Source organism: Phascolarctos cinereus, unplaced genomic scaffold (assembly GCF_003287225.1).
Source record: "Phascolarctos cinereus isolate Bilbo 61053 unplaced genomic scaffold, phaCin_HiC Scaffold_3;HRSCAF=262, whole genome shotgun sequence".
Taxonomy (NCBI): Eukaryota; Metazoa; Chordata; class Mammalia; order Diprotodontia; family Phascolarctidae; genus Phascolarctos; species Phascolarctos cinereus.
The window spans coordinates 205,597,754-205,624,301 of NW_027555736.1; the positions used below are offsets into that span (position 1 = coordinate 205,597,754).

General features: G+C 39.8%; 1 protein-coding gene across 2 annotated transcripts in view; it reads right to left on the bottom strand.

Moving 5' to 3' along the window:
* Positions 1–258: 258 nt before the first annotated feature.
* PRIMA1 (proline rich membrane anchor 1) overlaps positions 259–26,548 on the bottom strand; it is a 112,506-nt gene continuing 86,216 nt past the window's right edge. For both annotated transcript variants that reach the window (XM_021000361.2, XM_021000360.2), the window contains exon 5: positions 259–4,799. In XM_021000361.2, coding sequence (XP_020856020.1) covers positions 4,697–4,799 — 103 coding nt within the window. In that variant the 3' untranslated portion in view covers positions 259–4,696. The remainder of the gene's footprint in view (positions 4,800–26,548) is intronic.

Consider the following 26,548-nt stretch of genomic DNA (forward strand, 5'->3'; position numbering starts at 1 on the left):
GAGAATCTGTCTCTATTTCTGATTTGGGACTGCAGATACATTCTAAAAAAAATAAATTCTTAGCTAGAAAAGATCAAAGTCAAATTGGATCTTATGTATGCTTAAAAAGTGATATGATGTCATTTAATCAGGTAAAAAGCAATTGGAATTCCCTCCCCCTCCCTCATCAGTCTACAAGAAATCTCTTTCTGAATGACCAGTTCTTGTTTCAAAGGTTTTGTCTGAAATGACTTTTAAAAAACAAACAAACAACTGAGATGTTTTCTTTGCATTTTATTAAATGAACCAAAGAATATCAGAGATGGAAGGGAACTTAGAGGGCATCTAGTCTAAATAAATTCTTTATTTTGAAGATAAGGAAATAGGTACTAGAGAGGTGACTTGCCCAGGGTCAAACGGGCAGTCCCATTCTTACCAAAGAACCTTAGAGGTCCCAAGGCTTAGTTTTAAAAGCAATCTGTATAGTCTGTACCAGTTCTTCTACCACGTTCCCAAATTCTCACATGGTAGATTAAGAGTACTGGCCTGGTTGATTCCATATGCTGGCTCAGCCTTTGATTTGACATGTAACCTTGGGCTCTCTGATTCCCTTCTCTGGACCTTCATTTCCAAATATATGAAACAAAATTATTAAACTAAATGACCTCTATTGTTCCTTTAGGATCGAATATTCTGTGTTCTAACAGTCTTCAGCCTTTTCTCGAGACCTTGCTCTCAAAATAATCTTCATCACAGAGCCCACTGGGTAGAGAAATTGGATTAAGAATCCACTTTTGAGATAAGACACTTTGCTTCTGCTTATAAAGCAACTGCATTTTGGGAAAAGCATACTTTTAACAAGGCTTCACTTAAAGAATATTCTTACCACGTGATATACATTTAGGATTCAGAAAACAGAGTTACCAGATCTATCACAGTCTCAGAAATAGGAGGGTCTTCAGGGGTCATCAAGTGAACCCATAATGGAAGGAGAATCCCCTCTAAAACATACAGCCCCTCCCACTTAGATTTTTAGGGATGAGGAATACATTACTTTCTAAGGCAGTCTAAGATGTTAACCAGGATCTCTGGATAGCTCTAATTTTTAAAGCGTACAGGGAAGGTAACTTCCTTAAATGGTATGAGAGCTCACAAATCATCAATTTACTGAATGTTGGAATGGAAAGGAGAGATGATCCCATTGAGGGCAAGTCATTTGCCTAAAGGCACATAGCTGGCAAAACCAGGAGTGGACCCCCAGGTCTCCTGACTCTTGGGGGCGATGTTTTTTTTTTCTTTCATTTAGCCAACGTACTAAAGCTATATTCAGAGCGCAGCCACTGTGGGTTTACTGCATAAACCCTAAATTTCTTATGAATTACCAGAATTCTATGTATTCTGCTGCATGGTGGAGAAGAAAGATGTCAGAGGGCCTACCTTTGAAACCCAGCTCTGCGACTTTCTATGTTGCTGTTTGTTTGTTTTTAGTCATGTTCAGCTCATTGTGGTTTGCCATTTCCTTCTCGAGCTTATTTTACAGATGAGGAAACAGAGGAAAACAGGATGAATTGACTTGCCCAGAGTCACACAGTGGCTGAGGCCAGATTTGAACTCAGAAAGAGGAGTCTTCTTGACTCCAGGGTTGACAATCGATCCACTGTGCCACCTAGCTGTACCATCTATGTAGCTGGGCAAATCACCTTTCCCACTTTTAACTCATAAAGGAGTTTCCTCCTTTGTGAAATGAGGAGAGTGTTGGAATTTGATCTCTAATGGTCCATTTTTATTTGAAAATTATATTCATAAGATCATGGCTCTAAAGATGGCATCCAATCAAACCCTTTCATTTTACAGATGAGGAAACTGAAGTCCAGAGATGTTAAATAACCTGCCCAAGATCACACAGATAGTAGAGAGCAGAGCCTGGAGGCTTCTTGACTCCAAATTCAGGGTCTTCTCCTCTATAACCCCTTGTCTCTTCTTCCATCCTGGCATTCCAGAAGCTAGATGGGTAGATGTGAGTGTGGGGGTGTCTCACTTCCAGTCTGTTAATTTAATTTTTGGTCTTCAAAACAACATATATATTTGGTGAACTAGAGGAGACTGTTGCATGTCTGTGTTCATTTAAACTATATCATATTAGTGGGCAAGTTTATGGAAGTACCATAACTGAAATGTAATAGGAGGTAATTCAAAGTTTAGATTTAGCTCAATACACTTTCCTTATACTTGCAAGCATCTACTCATTTATGAGACTGATAATACATGCTTTGGATCAGAGACCATCATGGCCCCCTTTTTCTTAAAGGAAACCTTCAAAAGAAATAGAATTATTTCATTCAGAGGAGCACATTACATTTTGGAAAGGCCAATGCAAACTGAGGCTGGTACTAGCAGTCCATCCTACTTAGAGTTTGCAAATATAATTTTCCCCCCACAAGCATGTGTCGGATCATATTAAATACAGGGTGTTTAAGAGTGAAAGATTATTCATAGAGATGGATTCTCTAAGTCAGAAGGAGTTGGAGTTACCTTTGATTTGGATGAATGTGACTAAATTCCAATCCAGTGATGATTACCTCAAATACACATTAAGATGATTGGTTCTGTATTAGTAGATATCTACTGTATGAAGGATATTGTGGTGGGTGCTGAAGGAAACTCAAATGTTAAAAAAACCAACAACATAGGACTGATGAATAAAGGTTCAATAGATGAATGATTTTTTGGACAATCAGCTCCATGTGGAAGTCTCCTGCTTTTAAGAGCTTACAATCTAACGGAGAGTAAATTTAAATAGACATATTATGTAACACAAAATAGAGCATATACCAATATGCCTTGGTTTACTGATATGTTAATTCCATTGGTGATTATTTTCAGTAGTGGGGTTGCCTTGAGACACAGATACTGACTATTACTGAAGCTTCACAGTGGCACTGGAAATGGACAGTTGGCATCATTTCCTATCTCCCTCCACACTGCAATTCAACTCTCAGAACTTTCTATCTGGAGCAAGGTGATAGAGAAATATCCAGCTGACAAAGGGAGACACAAGTGGGCTTTCTAGGGGAGGGAGACAAAGCAAGGCTGTTTTGTAATCATAGGTTCCCAGAGTCAGAACTTGAAAGGGTCATCTACTTCAGCCCATAGCTAAATCATATATCTCCCCAACAACACCCCCAAGTGGTCATCCAGTTTCCATATGAAGACCTCAAGTATTGGGGAAGAGATCTAGTTGTTTGTTTTATAGAGAGGGGACAACTCAATGCCTTAGTACCTTGGTACTTGAGGTACTAAGTGAAATGGGTTTGGCGGCAGCTTGGCTTTAGGGAAAGCATGATCTATGCCACCCATAAGTATGACAAAAAGTTCCCATGCAGAATTTGGCACAATAGGCAGCCTCCATCACAGCCGGTCAGAGAACTGAGCTCACAATCATTTGCCTGTTCTTTTCACAAACAACACTAGTTACAGGCTAGGTCTATTAAGCTCTTGGTGAGTTGAGAAAATATGCAAAGAAATTTAAAAAAAACAACTAGGTGGGGAAGGGGACCTTCCCCTACTCAACAGCTCATCCAAAGGATGGAAAGAGAACTTTGGTTTTTGGTCTGGCTCATCCTTTCCATATCTGAGACCATGAACACAGCTGTTTATCCACACCAATGTAAACAAGTTTCTTTTTTTACTTTCTTCACCAGGCATTTTCATGAAGAGCTAGCTGTGCAGTGGGTCCTTAGAGTAGAACTTAGAGAGCTGTGGAGGAACAAGGAACTCAAGTATTTGCTGGGGTGAAGAAGAAGGTAAGACAGAAACCCAAAGCAAAGGATGGAGGCTCTTGAGGAGGAATGTATTGAAAGCACCTTTTTAAAAAATGAAAATTCTCACAGTCATACCAACACTTGAAGGAGCCCTGTCCTGATTAGAGGAGCCTTGGGTCACTGGAAATTGCATAGTCACCAGACTGCTGACAGGTTTCCCGGCCTTGCTTGTGAGGGCATGCAGGTTGGGGGCAGGTAGTATACACTCATGGACACCTTCCCTCTAAAGGATTAAGAAGAAGTGGAGGGTGCTATGCCCTTGCCAGAGGGATGTAACCAGCAAGGCTATGCAGGATAACTAGAAAGCCCATTCTAAATCCCCAATTCCAGCAAGTCCTCTTTTGTCAGCAGCTCTCCTGAACTGGATCAAACAAAAATGAGGACAGCAACCATGACAAGACAGAAGCTCAAGGCATACTGATGTTTGTCCCCTTGGCAGATGTTCCATGTGGTCATCATGCCTCATTCTGGGCATAGGAGGAAGAGCACTGTAACTGAAGTAAGAGAATCTGGGTTCAAATTCCAACATTGCGGCTCCTTCTTAGATGTGTGACCTTGGTCAAGTCACTTAATCCCTCCCCCCCCGCCTCCAATTTCCTCCTCGGTAAAATGAGGGCGTTGAACTAGATGATCTCTAGGGTTCTTTCTAACTCTATATTCTCCTCTCTGAGCTGCCTCTGCCTGGCAGGCAAAATCCTTTTCATCAGATGCTCAGCAAAGTCTTGAAAAGCAGTCGGGTTTCTCTCTGAATGCTTGAGGTGTGCAAGAATTGGGAATTAAGTCCTGGGCCCACCAAGCTGTCACCTGCTTTGTCTTTGCTCCCTCCCTTCTTCCTGTACCCCTGTGTGCTTTGATGAGACCTCACTCCAGCCAGGCTGTCTGGGAGTCAACAGGGATTACACAACTGCATTATTTACATCCACTGTTTTGTTATTTTGAGAGGAGGTCATTGCATATTCGGTTCCACTCGTTCCATTCTCTTCTTTTCTTAATGGTTTCCTGAAAGTGGAAGGTGGGAGAAGAGGGGAGAAAAAGAGGGACAGAGAAAAACATGGAAATTAGTTATTAAAGCAGGCGTAGAACTCAGATAATGTGAGAGTACTCCTGGTGTTTTAATCCAACATTACATAATTTTCTAGGATGTACCTCATGAATTTCATAGTGTGTTCTCTCCTATGCTATTTCTGAAGGGATATTACAAACCATCTGATATAACTCCTCTCATTTTATAGAGGACAGCATTGGCCCAAGGAAATGGGGAACGCTTAAATCCCACATTGGATGGGGGGGGTGTTGCTTCCTGTTCCAGGGGACTTCTCTAGGCACTGTATTTCTCAAATCTATAGTGACTGTATGCTACTGGACAGGTGTACGAATTGGTCCCTTTGAGAGACTAACGAGTTAGTAATAAACATAATAGATGGCATTCTGTGATTTACAAAGCGTTTTCTTTACATGCTTGATCTTATTTGATCCTCTCAGCACCCCCCCTGGAGGTAGGTCATGCAAGGATTATGCAGGGAATATTAATATTCCTATTTTATGCATGAGGAAACTGTGGCAAAGAGAGGTGACCTGATGTGCTCTTGGGCACACAGGTGGTGAGGGCCAGAACCAGAGCTGCTCCCAAATCCTCTAACTCCTAATCCCAAACTCTTTCCACAACACTGCCTGCCTCTTATAACACTAAGGTACTGAGGAGCTGTGTAAGGCATTCTTACCTTGATTTGGCTAGAGATGCACAGGGAAAAAATGATAATAGTAGTACCAATAAAAATAGAATTAGTATGTACCAGTGGTTCTCAAGCATGTCCTTGTGGGATGTCCCCTTAGGGTTTACATTTGATTCTCACAATTCTACCCTTTAGCATCACAGTAAATTTTAAAGTCTGGGAAGGAGAGATGCAAAAGGACAGCAATATGACTAATCTTCAACCCCTTACTTTTCTAAACTCCACCTATGCTTTAGACCTAGTTCCATCCTTGAAGAAGTTTTCCAGGCTTTTCTGACCACACTGATGAATCCCATTCCAAACTCTAGTTGCTGTTCAGTCATTTCAGTTACATCCACCTCTTTGTGACCCCATTTGGGGTTTTCTTGGCAAAGATACTGGAGTGGTTTGCCATTTCCTTCTCCAGCTTATTTTACAGATGAGGAAACTGAGGCAAACAGGGTTACATGACTTGTCCAGGTTCACACAGCTAGTAAAAATGTCTGTGGCTAGATCTGAATTCAGGAAGCTCAGGAAGATGAGTCTTCCTGACTCTAGGCTTGGCACTCTGTACATTACGCTGCCTAGCCACTCTCAGACTCTAATGCCTCCTGCTAGCTTGTACTATGTATTGTGGAACGTAAACCATATCCTCTACTTAGTAAGTTCTCTAATGTAGATGTGCATGTTCTACCTCTTCCATGAGACTGAAGGCAAAGGCCACATCGGATAGGGTCGTTAAAAAGTTTGAGAGATCTGGTCCAACTCCTTTCTTTATGTTTTATAAATGAGAAAATAAGAACTAAAAAGGTTAGATGATTTGTTCAGGGTCACACAGTGCACAGAAGAACAAGATGTGACTCAGGTCACAGGACCACAGAGCTAGAAGGGGTCTCAACCTCCTCATTTTATAGATGAGGAAATTGAGGGATGTGGATGTGAAATGACTTGCCCAAGCCCATGTGAGTAGTGAATTGTCAGAGATGGGATTTGAACCCAAGTTCTCTGAGTCCAAATATAGCAGTCTTGCCACTATACCACACTTAGCATCAAGAAAGGACTCTAGAGATCATCTCATTCCATCCTTCCCTTTTCCTCCAATGGATCTGTGCTCTCACATTGTAGGTATTCCTTCCATTGATGGAGATCCCAACTGATTTGTCCGTGACCATCCTGTGTGACTCTCAGCCATATTGTCCCATTCATTTACTGGAGAGGGTCCACTCAATGTAGTAAAGGCCTTCCCTCCTTTCACTCTGCACTGAGTGGCTCCTGATGGAGCATATACACATGGACATATAGCCTTTTTACTGGTTGTTCATTGCTCAGTACACGTTCAGATCATCTCTCTTTCTTGCTCTTTTATTCTTGCTCATGCACTGGACACTCTCCTCCTTTCATAAATGAGGAAAATGAGGTTCAGTGATTCAAATGACTTCCTAGCTTTGTCACTTATATTTATTGACTAGCAAGGCTACATTTCAAACCCAAGCCTCCTAGCTCTAAGTTCAGCATTCTTTCCATTACTCATGGTGCCTTCTATTAGGAATATTTGTATTGACTACTTTCTCAACTACACTGCCTACAATCTAAAATTAACCACTTTCAGTAAAATCCAGGAACCTGTGCCACCTGTCTTCACCTCTTTAAAGCTCCTCGAGCTCCATCTTAGGCGTCCCCATTCCCACTTGAGAGACACTGGTATGGGCCAATGGTTTAGCACTTAGATAGATGAAAGTACTAAGAAGTTCAGTAAGATGAGTTATCAATAAGCTGATGATGTTGAATGATCAGAATAAAAGTTCCACTAATGTATTTGCCCACACAGAGAGAAGAGGAAGATGTGGTTTTCTCCTCTTCACTTTCAGTTGGAGTACCACAGAGGAAACAACCAAGAAACCAAATCCCTTGCACAGTTTCTTGGTAGCAGTTCTGGGTCACTCATCCTTCCTTTAATGCACATCAGTTGGCTCATGCTCATCAAGGTAGCTTCTGTAGTGTTTAGGACTTTGTTCAAAGCACTTTTATATCTATTATCTCCTTTGAGCTTCTCAGCAACCCTGTGAGGTCAGGAAAGACTATTGATCACAACATAGGAGACTAGAGCAGCTATTACTCTCCCCGTGTGATCGATAAAGAAATTGAAGTCCAGAAAATGAGTCAAGCTCAAGCAGTTAGTGGCAGAACCGGGACAAAAATCCAGGTTCTTCACTTCCTAGTCAATGCTCTATGATTCTATATTGTCACTGGGATACATGGGAAAAGGCTGATTAAAAAATAAAACATAAGCAGGACTCCCATCTCATTCTGCTCTGACAAAAAGTTGACAATGACCCAAGGATTGCCTAATTTGTTGGATGTGCTAAATGGAACTTTGTCCTGGGGTTGGAGATTTTTACTTGTTCCACTGCTATCTCCTACCATAATCTGAGTAGGGGACCTTACTTCTCTTGTCTATAACCTTTTCACCTGTGAAATGGATGTGACGGTGGGATCACAGAGCAAAAGGGGGGCTTTGAGTCAAAGAATGTTAGAATATATACTCCTTCAGGGCAGGGGCAATACCATTTCATGGCTTTGAAATCTCATGCTATCATTTTTTCAGTCGTTTCTGACTCTGCGATCCCATTTGGGGTTTCTTGGCAAAGATACTGGAATGATTTGGCTTTTCCTCCTCTAGCTTATTTTACAGATGAGGAAACTGAGGCAAAAAAGAATTAAGTGACTTGCCCAGGGTCACACAAGTCTGAGGTCTTCCTCACTCCAGGTCTGGCACTTTATCCACTGTGCCATTTAGCTGCCTAGCATAGTAAGTGCCTAACACATGATTGCTAGAGTTGGAAGAAAGCTCGGAAGATAGAACATATAATTTTAGAGCTGAAAGGGACCTTAGAGTATGTAATACTAGTGTCAGAGATATTTTAGATCCCACAATAGAAGTGAAAGGAAGATTTAATTAGTTTAAAAATATTAGAATGTAGGGCGTTAAGATGTTGACAGAACTGTAGCATTCATCTAGTCTAACCCATTTAACCAGTAAGGAAATCAAGGCCCAAAAAGGATAATTGACTTGACTTGAGGAGGGTTATATAGCTAGTAAGTTGTAGGGGTAAGATTAAAAACCAGGCCCTTGGTCTCCCAATTCTCTTTCTACTGCATAACCTAATGTATTCTAAGCTAGTTTTTTATATTATAGTCAATAAGTAGTCTCTTATGCCCTCATAGAGTTGAAAGGATGGAAAGAAACTGTGGAAGCATTGTCTGGAGAGCTCTGTGGCTTCCTTGGAGACAGGATGCTTAAAAATGAAGTATTCTGAAATGTTACTCTTAGTTTTCACATAAGCAGGAAGTCTCAATTCAGATCCTTTGAAAACTTGACTCAGTCTTCTAAAACCCCACTATTGCCAGGGTTGGATGCTGGCTGACTTCTGCTGTGGTGCCACTTGTCAGAAGGTCAGCACAAATTTGAGAGGGTAATTCGAAATGGTGGAAAATTCCCTCCGCATCTGGAATGGGCAGTCTGGTCTGGCTCCTCAGCTTTGTGCAGCCAAGGAAGACTAAGCAAATTGCCAAAAGGCCAGGGTTAGATTTACAACTAACTCACAAGTGCCTGAGGTGTCTGTTTTCCTCGTTTTCACTTACTTCAGATCTGAAGTCATGTTTGCCCATGAAAATAGAAGAGAGCGAATGGAGGACCATTCCTGTACCTCCTTTTATATTCTTTTCCACATTAAGACAGTATATAATTCTAGAGACGGAAGGAAGGCTTAGAAATCATAGTGTCCAACTCCCTCAATTTTATAGAGGAAATAATTAAGGCCTGGAGAAGGTAAGAGACTTGCCTTACTCATGAATATGTACTGTAAGTATATAGCAGAACCAGGAATAAAACCTAGTCTTTTGGCAGTGCATTTGCATTATGACATCTCTCAATATTCTTCCTCTCCATGATCTCATGTCCCTTTAAATTTTTTCTTTGTTTTCTTCAAAATCACTCATTTGGCTCATCCGCCCCCCCACCCCAGGATATCATGCTGCTTTTGGAGCACTGGCTCCTCTGTAATCTCAATATGAAGCTAAGAGGCACTTTAATATGATGAATATATGTGATGGGGCACAGTTCATACACTCCTTTTGTGGTTTGTCTCTTGGGGGTGGTGAGATGGATGGTACGGGTTAGTAAAGGGATAAGTGGAAATATACTTCATGTCATACTCACTCAGAGGCTCAGGAAAAACAACAACTCCTGATTCTCTAAACCAGGCTTGTACCTGCTCTCTGTCTAATTTCCCATTCAGGAGACTGATGTATACTTTATACAGAGATGCCTGTGTAAACAGCATGCTTTCAAACCTGTGGAGCACCTTGGTTATTCCAGCACATACATGAAGAGGCATTTCCACCTGAGAGGTGAGAGAAAGAATGCTCCACCAACTGCTCCCTAAATCACATGGTTCCTAAAACCAAGAGAAAGTAATATGAGCTTTGCCACTGCTACAATTGGAATGTTCAGCTTTTCTATAGATTTGCTCAGTATTTTTGGAGTAATTCAGTTCTGTTAAAGTCAATTCAAGTTCACACTTGTCAAGTGCTTATTAAGTGCAAGGCATTGTCCATGGTTCTGAGTATATACTTATAAATATGACTGACCTCTCACTATCAAGGAGCTTATACATCAAAGGTGGGGATGGACAACTTTATGGTAATAACAACAAAAAATTATATGAAACTATATAATAATGAAGATAACATACATTTCCTATAACACTTTGAAGTTTGCAAAATATTTTACATAAATTATCTCACTGGAGTTTCACAACAACACTGTGAGGGAGAGGTACTATCATTACCTCTTAATCTGTATTTATAGCTTTTATTTTTACATCTCCTTCATTTCCAAATGTATGCCTTCATCCTCATGCCACCTTCCCTCCCCAGAGCTCAAGGAACAAAAAAGAAGGGGAAAATATCCAGCAAAGTGATCCAACATGATGATTGAGCCTGATAGCATGTGTAATGTTCCATACCCATAGTCATCCCCCTCTTCAAAAAGGGAGGAGGAGCTGTATCTTCTTTCTTCTTTTGGGACAAGCTTGAGAATTATAATTATTCAGCATCTGCTTTCATTTTGCTGTTTCCACTTACATCATCATAATCACTATGTACACGGTTGATCTGGTTCTGCTTATTTCATTTTGCATCAGTTCATATATCTTCCTGTGTTTCTATGTATTCTTGATATTCATCATTTTTATGGCAATAGTAATATTCCATCGCAGTGATGGAGCCACAATTTATTTAGCCACTCCCCAAACAATGAGCCTACCTATTGTTTCCAGATCTTTGTGGCTACAAAAAGCACTTTTAGAAATATTTGAGTACAATAGGTATTATTACTATTGCCATTTTATAGATAAGGAAACTGAGGCTTAGAGAGGTTAAGTGGCTTGCCCATGACTACAAAGTTAGTAAATATCAGGGCAGGATTTGAACTATCTATCTGTAACTATAATACAGTGAAGAATAATATTAATGCAAAGTAAAGAACCTTGAAAAGTTCCATGAGACATTTAAAGATGAAGAGTAAGAATACCAGTACATTTAATGTGATGAGGAGGTGAGAGTGCAGGCTGCAGTGTGCCACAAAGGCATTATGCTTGAGAGACTGTGTACTGCTTCTATGGTCTGGTGCCCTCCCACAGTGATACCAATTTGAGGGAGCAATTGAGATTCTGTATATCAGATGGCACTTTTTGAGACCCCTATAATCTCTAAATGGGAAAAAGCAGCACACATGGAGAGCATATCCAGACCAAGAGAACTCTCCTGAAGGGGGTGAATATACCATGAACATGAGTAAATTTATGACAGAGTAAGTTACAGAGCCAGGATTAGAATCCAGGTTTCCTAATTATATATAGAATTTTCCATTAAACCAATGGTTCCTCATCCTGTGGGCTGAGGATTCCTGGGAGACTACAGAATTATTGTGAGGGGTCCACACGCACAAGATGCAATGTCAGGTTTATTTTTAATTAATGCCAATCAAACATACAGAATGACTCCATACAATAGGCAAATCTAGCTTCTATGGCCTGAGTAATGTTGTGTGTAGATGTGTATTACTATTTTTTCAAATATATACTGACCCTGTATAAATATTAATTTAAATGTTAATTTAATTTTTAATAAAATTTAAAAATTAATTTAAAAAAGTAATTAAAATTAATTTAACTAAAATGTTAATCTAAATTAATTTAAAGACATTGCAGAATTCTTCATCACCTTTTCTCAGCCTGTACTCCTCATTCAGTGAACATTAACAGTACAATTATTATCATGTGAGGATCTGTAAACTTTTTAATTGTAAAAAAATAGTCCTCATAATGCTCCAAAATGTTGGAAACCACTGCATTAAACCATTTTGCTTCCTTATATATTAACCTTGTATTCCATACTCAGTAATTATCTATAGGCTTTCTCTGGGTTTGTGTGTATGGCTTACTCTGTATATAGCTTAGCAAGCCCCCTTGCCCAACAGTTGCTTTACAAGTGCTTTGGAGATTCATCACGTGAAAGGGGAAAGAGGGCTGGCTTCAAAGTCACAAGACCTAGGTATAAGTCCTATCTCTGACTCATACTGGCTGTCATCATGGACAAGTCATTTAATCTCTCAGTGTCCCAGGCAACTTTCTAAGACTAGAATAACTCTTGTTCAAGATCTTCAATGACTTCTCACTATCTACTGAATAAGATTTATGCTATATGGCACATTTAGTACAACCTATAAAATAATAATTAAAATCAGATGAAACTAGGACTTCTCAGTTTTGTTCCCTGTTAGTAATTAGGGTTTTTAAAAATGTTGACAAGAGGGGCGGCTAGGTAGTGCAGTAGATAGAGCACCAGCTCTGAAGCCGGGAGGACCTGAGTTCAAATCCAGCCTCAGATCAAACACTTGACATTTACTAGCTGTGTGACCCTGGGCAAGTCACTTAACCCCAATTGTCTAAAAAAAATGTTGACAAGATTCTTGAAAGAATTTTCTAAAGTTAAGTTTGAAGATTATCCATACTCCCCCTCCTTCCTTTACTTTGGATAATCTGGGGTTGGGTATATATCTATATTAAAGTTAATGACTTTTTCTCTTGTCCTCAGCTGGTTCCAAGTTACTCATCCTCACTACTGACTTGATAGGCTAGAAAGACTTATGCTAAAGCTTTTAAATGTACCAACTAAATACATTTTGTTCATCATTCTTCTATTATTCACGTATTCATCATTGCTTGATTGATTTTTATTCATTCATTGACTGTTTAGCACATTTTTTGTGCAAGCTTGTATTGTTTTCTGGTCTCAGGAATGGGGAGCACCAGGATGGTGGATTGGTAAAATGATGGGGGGCGGGAGTTGTGTGTTGTCAAATCACTTACTGCCTCAAATTTGAAAATGCTCTGGTCTTAAGCAGAGAAGGATGAAACTTGGGTAAACTGTCAAGAGATACAGAATGCAAAATCTCACGGATTTATTAACTATATTGCTCAAGAAGGTTTATAAATCTCAACATGCATATTCACCCACAGACACAAGCCTAGCCTTTCATTTATTCGTGTATTTATTTATTTTGATTCACACAGTTAATGGTTACTCTAGTGGTGAACTCACGCAGAGATTAAGGGAGAAGGATGGGAATAGGAAGCAGGTCCTAGGGACATCAGAGAGAGCTGAAAGATCTTCAGGGTGCTTAGCAGCTTCTGCTGGGTGTGGATAATCATTTATTAACAGATATTTAGTTAGTAGCTGAAGGGAAACTACTGAAGGGGATGACTTATTCTGGGTGTTTCCAAGAAGCAGAAGTCAGCTTAATGGTTCGAAGTTACGTGAGGCAGATTTCAACTTATTCACCACCAAATTCTCCATTGAGTAGATTATTGTGTCTTATTTATGGCGGATGCTAAACAAATGCCTCCTGGATTGAGTTGAATCTAATCTAACCTTTCTTTTCAGATGAGAAAACTCAGGCCCAAAGAGGTTATTTCAATCAACTTTTATAAGCACTTACTATATACCATTGTGCTCGGTGTTAAGTATATAAAGACAAAATCCAAAAAATTACCAGTCCTCAAGGTGTATACATTCCACTGGGTCAAGGAGTGGTGATGAAGAGAATGATGACAAAGTGTACATCTGAGAAAGGTGCTTGAAAGAAAGCACTGTTTAAATTGGGTTGGGGATGGACCAAATGCTCATTCAAGATCCTATTTATTCCAATGATTCTGTGATTCACACTTGTAGAAGGTCACAAAACTAGTTTGGTTGTAGGGCTTGGTCTAGAAATGAGGGTTTTCTGACTCTCAGTTCCATGTTCTTTTCATTAAACCAATCTTCCTCTCCACTCTTGTGTAAGAGCCTCTCCCTTTAACTACCCTCAACAGTAGTCAAACCCTAATGAGGCTGGAAGATAGTTAAATTAATTCAGTTCTTGAAAATAGTCCTTGAATGGTGACCTCATCATTCAGACTTATCATATGTTACAGCTGGAAGGAGGAATCAGGTAGTCTAAAACCTTTATTTTACAAATGAGGAAACTGGGCCAGAAGATGTTATGAATAGTTTAGAAGAATGTTGGCATTCTAGACAAGCTGGGATGATTGTTACTTGTGATAACAAATGGGATTTCAAGATTGTTGGATTTAGAACAAGGACCTTAGTTCACTTGTTTCAGTGGTGTCTGATTCTTTTTGATCCCATTTGGAGATTTCTTGGTAAAGATACTGGAGTGGTTTGCCATTACCTTCTCCAGCTCATTTTACAGGTAAGGAAACTGAGGCAAACAGGGTTACGTGACTTACCCAGAGTCACATAGTAAATGTGTGAGGCCAGATTTGAACTCAGGAACATGAGTCTTCTTGACTCCAGGCCTCTATCCACTGTGCTACCCGAATAAGAATTTATAAGGAGCACAATGGCAGCTGGATAGTTTTGCTTTTAATTACAGTCTCCACTCTGAAGTCTTGTAATTCCAGTCTTGTACTTAGCAGAAATTACCAAAAGGTAAAGGAATGGGACAATATGAAAACTAAATATCCATTTTGTAATTAGTATTTACAAATGTAATGATTCGATAATAAAATATTCTAGTTGGAAGGGATCTGGTTAAATAATCTCATAATGACTATCTTAGTCAAAGAGGACTATTCACCATACCATAACCACATCATACACCTTCCTAATTAGTGCTGTGCCTTTGTTCACACCATTTTCTCTGCCTTTTGAAATTCTACTGACTGTTCAAGGTCCAGCCAAAATGACACTTCCTCCATGAAGATTTCCAAGATCATTCTGTTCCCTACCAGCCTCCACAAAGCTCAAATTGGACATGATCTTTCTTCCTTCAAATTTCCTCATTTGCAATTCCCTTATTCGCTACTTGTGTTCCATTCTGTATTACAATTAGCTATGTATGTATTTTAATGGTTTAACTATGTATATCTCCTAGTATACTGTAAAATCCTTGGGGAGCAGAGTCCCTGTCTTGGCATCTATCCAAGCGTATGACCAAGACTAGTACAAAGTGGGTACTTAGCAAGCGTCTGTTGAACTGAAATAAACAATTAAAACTCCACAGTTTTACAGTAGAAACCAAAGTATTTAACTTTTTCTGAAATCATGAAGAATACAATAGAGCCATTCATTTCTAAACACCATGCTCCCAGGCAATTGGACAATCTACATGGGTGAAAGTCTGTTATGAGTTTTCCTGGCTTCACAAATATCTGACAAGAGAAGAGAATAACACCCATGAGGCTAATGGTGTTGATTTTAATGAACCCATTGTCGTATTCTCATCAGGTCACTGATGAAACTTTCATATTGTACCAGTCCTTTACCTTTGTGTAACTTCTGCTAAGCACAAAACTCTAATTACAACACTTCTTATGAGTCATTTATGAGTCTTATGTCTCATGAGGTCACTCTCAATTAATGATGATCAGGCCGGAAAAGAGGTTAATTTCCACAAAACCAACCAATTTAATCAGCAGTGGTTGCTAAGCATAAACAAGGAGAACACTTGTAGTGATTGCTGATAAAATAAGAATTTGTCCCCACGGTACACAAATAATTGGGTCACACAGTGGATATCCTAACCACAAAAATTTCTGCCTACAAACTTCTTGGTGAAGTACTGATTCGTAGTCAGAAAACTCATAAGTTTCTTTAGAACAAAAGTTTCTACTAGGAATTTGCTTAGGTTAGTTAACAAGTATTTATGAAGCACTTACTAAGTGCCCATCCTGGTGCATCAAACTATGGTCCTTACTCTCAAGAGGCTCTAATTCTGATCAGGGAGACAACATAAAAATAACCATGAATTTGCAATTAACACTGTACCTGGCACATAGTAATAGCTGTCCTTGTTGAATCATTTTTCAGTCATTTCTGACTTCCTGACCCCATTTGGGTTTTTCTTGGCAAAAATACTGGAGTGGTTTGCCATTTCCTTTTCCAGCTCATTTTACAGATGAGGAAACTGAAGAACATGGTTAAGTGATTTGCCCAAGGTTACATGTCTAGTAAGAATCTGAGGCTGGATTTGAACTCAGGAACATGAATCTTCCTGACTCCAGGCCTTGCGCTCTATCTATTGCACCACCTAGCTGCTGTTGGCCCTAAGTAAGTGCTTAGTAAATGTTTGTTGACTGTATATGCAAGATAAATACAGTGTAGATGAATGGTAACCTCAGAGGGAATTGTGGGGTGAGAGAAGAAGGTGGGAAACAATTTCAGAGGTGGGATTTCAGCTGAATCTTGAAGGAAGCCAATTAGGAAGCTAATATGCTCCCTCTTCTCCTTCAGAGATGAAGAGGGAGATTCTAGGCATGTAGGATAGACAGCCATTGCAAATGCATGGAGTCAGGAGAGGGAATATGTGGGAAAAACAGTGATGTTGACATTGGCACAAAGTTGTTTTTTTTTTAAATATAAATTTATTTATTTGTAGTTTTCAACATTCATTTCCACAAGTTTTTGAGTTTCAAATTTTCACCCCGTCTCACCCTGCCCTCACCCAAGATGGCATGCATTCTGAATATCCCTTCCCCTAGTCTGTCCTCTTTTCTTTCTCCCCCCCCTTCTCTTATCCCTTTCCCCTTCTATTTTCCCGTAGGGCAGGATCAAATTTGTTTTTTTTAATGACACTAACGTACACTGTGTACTGCAAAGACAGGTAATTTTAGGTCTCTGTTCTTATTCTATTTGCCTTTTCTGTAGCTCTTGATACTTAGGTACCTTTTCCCCTAATTTCTTATCTCTTGACTACCATGACACTACTCTCTCCTACCTATTTGACCATTTCTTCCTAATTTCCTTTGCTGGATCAACCTACTCCTGCCTAAGTGTGATGTTCTTTAAGACTGTTTTCTACTTTTCCTCCACATATTTTATCCCTTTGTGATCTGATCTGCTTTCATGGGTTTAATTATGACTATAAATCCTTAATGAAGATAACTCCCAAATTCATATAGCCAGTCCTAATCTGTCTTTTGTATGTGATATCCATATTGTCAATTCCCTTTGGTCATTACTGAAACTCTCTGGCCCTCACTGTCCTTATTTATAAAATAAGAGTTGGACTAGGAAAAAAAACTAAACTTTTTTTCAGGCCTGGAACTATTATTTCCATCTAGTTATCTCATAAAGATCTCAAAGTCAGTATGTCCAAGACGGAAATCATTATATTCCCCTTCCCCCAGAATCCATCACTTCTCCAAACTCTCCTACTTGTATTAAAAGTACTACAATTCTCCAGGCACCCATGTTTACAACAATGGAGTTACAGTTGACTCCTCCATCTCTCTCAGCCCCATATCCATTCAGTTGCCAAGTCCTGTTGATCCCACCTCCATAACATTACTCACATCCATTCCACCCTCTCCACTCACATAGCCTCCATCCTAGTTTAGTATCTCATAACCTCTGCCCCTGGACTATTAAAGTAGTATACTGATTGATCTTTCTACCTCTAGTCCCTTCCTTCTCCAGTTTCTTGAACAAGAATCCCTTCTATAACACTCTTGAGAAGTGTTCACCAAGGCTCCACTTGAAGACCCAGTTATGAATAATTCACTCTCATTCTCAACTTCAACCATCCTAGTTCTTAAGCACTGACATCTTCAGGCCACTCCAATCTCAACTTCAGATGCTACCAAATAGAATTCTACAGAGTTAAACCTAGTTAGATTTATTCTTGGAGGACAAATATCTGACATTTCAAAGACCTACCTAGTATGAACTCCATGCTAATCTAATTTCAGAAAACATGTTTTATCAATATATTTTGTTTTTATATCACCCACATTTTCCCCTTCCCAGAGGATAATCCCTTGTAACAAAGAATAAAAAAGGGAAAAAAGGAGTTCAGCAAATCTAGCCAGCACATCAAAAATATCTGACATTATCTATACTGTTCTTAATCTCCCATTCTCCCTGCAAAGAAGGAGGAAGATATCTTTTATATCTTCTTTGCATGGAAGCTTGCTCATTATAATTTCATAACTTTGTGCTTTACTAGTTTTGTTGTCATTCTTTCCATTTGCTTTGAAGTAATTGTGTATAATATAGTTCTGTTTACTTCATTTTGCATCAGTTCATGTAAGTCTTCCCATGCTTCTCTGTATTCATCTTATTCATTGCTTTTTTTTTTTGCAATTTTTTTTTTGGTGAGGCAGTCAGGGTTAAGTGACTTGTCCAGGGTCACACAGCTAGTAAGTATCAAGTATCTGAGGCCAGATTTGAACTCAGTTCCTCCTGACTCCAAGGCTAGAGCTCTATCCACTGTGCCACCTAGCTGCCTCTTATTCATTGCTTCTTATAACACAGCAATTGCATTCATGTGCTTATTTAGCCTTTCCTTCCTCTCTCTTTCTGTGTATATGCGTGTGTATATGTGTATATATAGGTATGTGTGTATATGTATGTGTATATATACTTACATGTATATGCATATACATACATACACACATATACATATGAGGAATGTTTGGTGTATTTGTCTTTTATTTTTGTCATTGACCTCTCTGGGTGAGGCGCTTAACAGTGCAATCTCTGAATCAAAGGACATAGAAATTTTAGTCACTCTCTTGGTATAATCCCAAATTGTTTTTTAGAATGGCTGGATCAATTTGCAGTTCTACTAACAACTCATTAGTATGTCTATCTTTCTGTGATCTCTCTAACATTGATTACTCTCGTCTTTTGTCATCTTTGCCAATTTGATGGGCGCGAGGTGAAACATCAGAGTTGTTCCCTCCCAATTTTTTTATCTGAATCTATCAAAGAATATTCTCTATGGGAACCCCCATAAGATAGTCTATAATAGAAATCTTGCCCTTCCTTCCAGTCTTAACTCCAGTGCTGCCTTCTCCACGAAGCTATCCTTGATCTCCCTTCCAAGTTAGAAGAGATCTCTCCCTCCTTGAATCCATCGTATTATTTTACTTGGATTTTCTCTGGACAATGATCATATTTTAATTTTAATGATTATCTACATTTCTCATTTTCCTTGTAAATTGCCTCAGGGTAGGGACCACATGAGACACATCTTTGTATCCCCAAATGCAGCACAGGATTTTTATTATATAGTAGGTGGTTAATGTGTTGAATTTTACTGAATTGAAAGGTTTCATCTTGCAGCAATATGTTTTACCATCCATTTTATTAGAACAAATCTTTTCCATAATCAATGAGAGCATACTACATGCCAGACACACAAAACAATGGTTACCAAATGTCTCCCTGACTCTTCTGAATCTGTGGGTCTAGAAAAGCCCCAAAGGAATATATTAAATATCTCTGTGACAAAGGAAAAACCGAAGCTGAGGGAAGCTGAAAGTCAATTGGATTCATGCTTTGTCTATTTTAGCACTCTTTTCAATCTGCTGGGCTTTTAGTCAGAACTTTACTGAATTAGAGGCAAGCAGTTGCCTCAAGCCAGTGGTAACCAAGCTGAGTATCTCTCTAAGGCTGGATTGCTGTATAACCCCAGGAGGTTATTTAGTTACACTCATAAAATACTAAACCTAAGATATGATTCAAAAGGCTTCCCAGTGTTAAAAGGTTTCCTGTGATATGCTTCATAAACATTCTTTGTGAGATTACATCTCTGATAGACAAAGCTAGATGACAAAAAGAAATTGACTCAGGTCAATAGCTGATGTGGATCTTTTTACAAGGTTTTAAAAAAAAAGCTTCCCAAAACACGCCACAAATATTATCTCATTTTATCTTAACCACCCTAGAAGGAGATGCTATTATCTCTATTTTTTACAAATGAGATTAAGTGACTTGCTCGGTGTCACACAGCTTTAGTGTTTGAATTAAACTCCAACACTAGTACTCTATCCACTGCACTCTGGAGATGGTAAGAGAGTGCCTGTGTTTCCTTCTTTTCTCTGGGAGTTCAACTCATCAGACCCAGATGAACTATATCTCAGGATATTGAAAGTTCAGGTAGATGTAGCCTTTGATCTTTAATCTTGGAAGTGGGAAGGGGTTGCTAGACCGGAGTTTTCCCAATTTCCCCTCCCTCTAAAAACAAACAAATAAACAAAAAGGGATAGAGGGTAGGGTTTGGCAAACATAAGGAAAAATTCTAGGACACATTCTTAAGGAAATGATCTTTGAGTACTGAGAAAGGGAAGCAGTGTTTACCAGGAACCAGCATAGCTTCATTAAGAGGAGGTCATTGCAGGTCAATTGCATTTCCTTTATTGACAAGGTTCCTAGCCTGTCCCATCAGGAGATTTTCTGTAGACATTGCATACCTAGATTTTAACACAGCATCTGGCAAGCTTTCTCCTGATACGCTTGTGGACAAGATCGACACTTGTGGGCTAGCTGATGCAATTAGTTGACTTTGGGAACTGGTTGGATGACCATATGCAAAGAATAGTAATTGATTGGTCAATGTCAACTTGAAGGGAGCCTCTAATAGAGTGGTCTACAGATCTGTCCTCAGCCCCGTACTGTTCAACACTATATGATATCAGAGATGACATACGTGTCAGGTTTGCAGGTGGAACACACTGGGGAGGAATGACTAACACACAGTGACAGAATACAAGTCAGAACAAGGGGCCAAATTAGATAAGTGGAAGTTGAATAGGTTTAAATGTAAATTTGCCCAAGAAGCCTCAAAAATCAATGTCTAAAGTAGAGAATGGTGGCGGAAGACTTCTATGAAATGAGATTTTGATATTTTAGGGAGCTAAAAATGCAATACATGACAGCAGTGTAACAGTCACTGAAACAGTTAACTGCTATACCCAGGTTTCAATACAGGAGACACAGTATTCAATAAAATTCATTTGAACAATTCAACAGGTATTAATTAAACACCTACTATGCGCAAGGCATTGTATTATATACTAGAGATTCAAAGACAAAAACAAGACTCTTTGTTCTCAAGATAAGTGAATGCTAATTAATTTCAAGAGGAAGAAAACACTAATAAGGGGAGTCAGAAGAAGACTTGTGTAGGGTATAGCAACTATATTCACTGCTAAAAGAGGAGGTAAGAAGGAAATGTATTTCTTCTGTGCAGTACCAAGGAGACAGCAGATGGAATGGTGTGTGTTGGGGGCAGTTAGTAAACCATTTTGATTGGGATGGAATTTATTTAAAGAGGAGTCATATGAAATAAGATGGGAAAGCTAGTCATGCTATAGAGGGCTTTAAATGCCAGACTGAAGAGTTTGTATTTTAGAGACAATAGGGAGGGGTGTTGAAGATTTTTAAGTAGGGGAGTGACAAGGTTAGATCTGTGTTTTAGGGTGACATTGTCACGGTGCTTTGCTCTAGTCAGACCACACCTGAAGTACTGAATTTAGTGCCTGGAGCCACATTTTATGAAAAACATAGATAAGCTGGAGCATGTCTGGAAAATGGTGACCAAGATGGTAAGGGAGGATATGATACAGAGTTCAGGTGAAAAAAAAATGGGGTTATTTAGTATAGAGAAGAGAAGACTTAGAAGAGGAATGATTCTAGCCTCCAGTATGTAAAGGACTGCCACGTGGAAGAAGGATTCGATGGCAGAAGCAGGAGCAATGGATGAACGTTGCTGAGAGGAAGCATATTTAGACTTGATGTAAGGGGAAAGATGCCTTATAGTTAGAGTAGAATGGACTGCTTTGGAGGAGGGGAGGAAGTTGCCCCTCATAGGAGATTTCAAAGCAGAGGCTGGGAGGACCAGCGGGGTGGCAGCGTCACCTCAGTTAAGCATGGATGGGAACTGAGATTCTGTAAGTCCCTTTCAGCTCTGTGATTCTTTGAACAACAAGAGGCATTATGAAATGCCTTCAAGACTAAGGTTCAGGAGATCTGCCTGCTATCTACTCCTGGTACTACAATTAATTAGCTGTGTGACCTTATTTATCAAATAGAAGACTTGGACTAGATCTCCAGGGTCCCTCAGTGGTTGGGGAACGCTGTAATTTTAGATCCTCTCTTCTTTCCTATCCTCTTTACATTTTCCCCTTCTTAAATACACCTTAAGTTATAGATCTAGAATTGGGGGGGCCAGTTTATCTGAATTCCTCATTTCTTATAGAGGAATTTCTTACACGAAGGTTAAGTAGGTTACCCCAGATCACACAGTTAATAAGCATCAGAGGTAGGATTCAAGCCCATGTCCTCTGTTTCCAAAGCTAGAGCTTCTTTCCATTGTACCATGTGAACCCCTACCCCATGAACCCCACAAACTCCAATTTGAAACAGTCTGCTCTAAGAAAGAGACAAACAAAATTGGGGTATGTGCCTACCATTTAATTTCTCAAAGTGGCTTGACATGCAGTGCATGGGAATTCAGTACAAAAGTGGGCTTCCCAAGGGGGCCAGTTCAGAGCTGGCTCTGTTTGGGATTTTGGGGTACAGCATTATATGCCCTTTGAAGAGTAGGTGTTCCCAAGGGGGTGCCAATCAACCATGACTGGTTGACATACTAGAAGGTAGGTCATATTAAAATAAAGTCTTGAGTACCTGCTTTAGATCACAGTCCACAGGGGCCAATATCGCCCGCCATCAAAGGAAATGCCACCCCCAGTCTTGGAAGTCTGTCTCCACCCAAACCTGAGTAGGATAAAGTCAATTCAGGCCTGGGCTGGAGTCTGACCAAAATAAGATTTAATGCAATCTCATTATCAGAGATGTCCTTCTGAAGAACCTTGAAGAGAAGGCTAGCAGGATGGAGCTCTGAGTCTCCGAGACAGATTAACAAGAGAAATCATTTTTAACAACCATCAGGTGTCTTCTTGTTGAAATTCACTTCTTTCAGTCATACTTAATCTTGTGTTTTCTTGGCAAAGATATTGGAGTGGCTTGCCATTTCCTTCTCCAGCTCATTTTACAGGTGAGGAAACTGAGGCAAACAGGGTTAAGTGACTTGCCCAGGGCCACACATCTAGTAAGTTTCTGAGGCTAGATGTGGACTTAGGAAGATGAGTCTTCTTGATTCCAGGCCCAGCACTCTATCCAGTGTGCCACCTAGCTGCCCTTAGATATCATAGTGTTATGTTTATTGTCTCAGCTCCCTTTGGTGTTACATTATAACATGCCAGAGATTTGGCATTTAAAATACTCCAATCTTAGAAGAAGCCATCAGGTCTAGGCTTCTTAAGTTAGTGGAGTACAAAGGCTTCATGGATTTAGACTCACAAAGCTGAAAGAGACCTTAGAGATGAGGGACATTGAAAAATACATGGACTTGGAGTTTCGGGACCTGGGTTCAAATGCCACTTCTGCCACTTAATTGCCTCTGTGACCTTAGACAAGTCACTTAATCTCCATGTGATCAACACCATGAGGGGGTTGGATTAGAGGTCTTCTGAGGCCTCTTCTAACTCTACCTCTGTGATCTAATAATTCTACCTCAATCACCAGAGCCTTTCTGGTTTCTCCATTTCTTGTCATCACTGTACCTTGGTGCAGGCCCTCATCACGCCTCATGCCTTGCCTATTGCCGTAGCCTGCTACTGGTTTGTCTCCCTGCTGTGTGTCCTCCTTCCATCACTCCGTACTCCACTCAAGCTGTCAAAGTAATCTTCCTAAAGTGCAAATTTTACCTTCTCACCCCACTATCCAGTGAACACTCCAGTGGCTCCCTGTTACCTCAAATATAAGATCCTGTTTGGCTTTTCAGGCTTTTCATAACCCGTCCCTTTCCTACCTTTCCAGTCTTACGCATTGCTTATCTCCACATCTCTGGGATCATTCGACACTAGTCACCTTGCTGTTCCTCAAACATCTGCAGACTGTGGGCAGTTTCACTGGCTCTCCCCTAGGCCTGGAATCCATTCCCTCCTCATCACCACTTCTTGGCTTCCTTCTAGTTCCAACTCAAATTACACTTTCTTGAAGAAGACTTTCTTCATCCCCCTTAATACTAGTGCCTTCCCTAGAGGCAGCTAGGTGGTGCAGTGGATAGAGCACTAGGTTTGGAGTTAGGAAAACCCTAGTGCAAATACTGTTTCAGATGGTTACTACCTGTGTGACCTTGGGTAAGTCACTTTAACCTCTATTTGCCTCAGTTTCTTCAACTAAAAAGCAGAGATAGTAATAGTACCTTTTGTTCAGTTGTCTCAGTTGTGTCTGACTCTTTGTGACCCCATTTTGAGGTTTTCACAGTAAAGATACTGGAGTGGTTTGCTATGTCCTTCTCCAGGTCATTTTACAGATGAGGAAACTGAGGCAAACAGGGTGAGGTGAATTGCCCATGGGCACACAGGTAGTAAATGTCTGAGGCCATATGTGAACTCATGAAGACGAGTCTTTCTGATTCCAAGCGCAGTGCTCTATGTACTGTGCAACCTAGTTTACCTACTAATAGTACCTACCTCCCAGGATCACAAATGAAGTAATATTGGTAAAATGCCTGGCATAGAGTAGGCAAATTTTAACTGAATAACTAATCTATATACTTGAGGAGGGGTGAACAAAGAAGGAAATCTCCCTTTTGATTGTTTTTGTGAAAACAGAAATAAAGAACCCATGGAATGTTATTGTTTTTCCCAAGTTACAGCAGCTTACTTAAGTAATTCCCTGCTATTAATCTTATGGGCCTCCCTAATTTCTCTCATCTAATCACCGAATTCTAGCCACCTTTGTAACCAGGATTTTCATCTGCAAAGTGAAGAAGATGTAAATAACCTCATTCTCTAAACTATTTACTCTTAATTGGTTAACAAAAATCTAAATGCCAACTACCATCTAGCCATTAATTCCATGACTTGGAAAAGGTTTTTAAATAACTCCATGACTGGGGTAAAGTGAAGGAACTATAGAGGTGGAGTAAGGATGGGATGAGGAGGGGAATTTGTTGTAACAAATACACAAGAAGGAATCTGAGTTGTTAGACTGTGTTCTGTCCCAAGACTCTCCCAATTCTGCTAATGACCTGGGTGAATATTGGCCTAATTACTTAACCTCTGGAAGCCAGAGGATCTTAATCTATTGCACAGACATAATACCATTCAAGAGCCTCGTAGCATCATTACAATAACATTGATGGAGCTCTTTAAACCTTCCAGAGGAGAGTTTTCTTCAAGTGCAAAGGGGATTTGCTGTTAATTGTTTCCATCACCTTCCATTTCCCCAGGTCTTGCTTTCATAGCTAAAAAGCTTTCAAATAAGTGAGTTAAATTAAGGACAGTATCTCCTCTAGCTAAATTACTTTACCCAATTGATTTTTTTTCCCTGAAAAGGCACCAGCATGAAAAATGACTTTTCATTTCTTCCCTGTCACCTCCCTAGAGAACATCTGGTTCCCTGATCTCATTTGCTTGGCACTTGACCTCGGCAAGATACTGAACCTTGTGCTGAACTCTCCTATGACACTCACTGGTATGGTCTTTGGCTTAGCTATTTCATGATAGCAGCAATGTGGTGTAATGGATAAAGCCAACACTGGACTTCGTTGAGAGGGAAAATTTTCAACAGATAGTTTCTGGGTAAATGATAAATCAGTTTTATCAACCACTGCTGGCAAGTAATTAGCAAAAAAGGCTCATCTGTCCTCTTGACAACCAACCTGTGAAATCTTCAAGACTTATAAAGCCTTTGGAAAATGGGGTACACCAGAGGGGAGAAATCAACTCTGATTGGTTAGCAAGTAATGACAGAATGAACATTATAAGGAAAAGTGGGCTTATTCTAACGAGGGGCTGGGGGACATGACTCTGATCACTCAGTTTTGGTCAAAGAGATTTATTATCTAGACCCATATGTCACCCATGTAGCGTAATTTAGACAAAAAGGAGTCCACTTTTTCCCAGACTTGTCGGAGTAAAAGCACAATGGGCCAGAATCCATCAATTTACCCACACTAAATTTTCTTTACCTTTTGCACAGATTTGAGTTCTCTTTCTCATTATCAGCCTTGTACTTCAAAGGCTGCATGGGTAACCTACAGGGGTTAATTTCTGAATGAGGAAGTAGAAAAGGGGGAAAACCTTAGTCCTAATTCAACAATTAGTTATTAATATAGGAGAGACATAATCATCTCTCTCAACATGGGAACCAAGGAGGCCTGGGCTCAACTCCTGGCTCAGACACCTACTAGTCATGTAACCCTGGGCAAGCCACTTAACCACGGTAGCCCTCAGTTTCCTCATCTGTAAAATGAGAGGATTGGATATGATGACCTTAAAGGTCCCATCCAGCTTTAAATCTATGACCCTATGATGAAATAAAAATAGAAAATGGGGAGTTCTCTTGAAGTATTCTCTCTTGTAAACAGGTAAGCAGTAATCAAAAGCCTCTTCTGTAGTCGGTGCCTACATCTCAAAAGGCAAGAAACAAAAATCAACTCTGAGAATAAACTGCTTGTTTGACAAACTACATTCCAACATCTTTGAAGATAATTCCGTAACCACAATGAGCATTTTCAGTTCTTCTCTGATCACTCGAGCTCAAAGTACTCTTTGCCTCTCAAATTTTCCTATGTGTATCTCTTTTTTGCTCACTGTAACTCCTTGCTTTGTA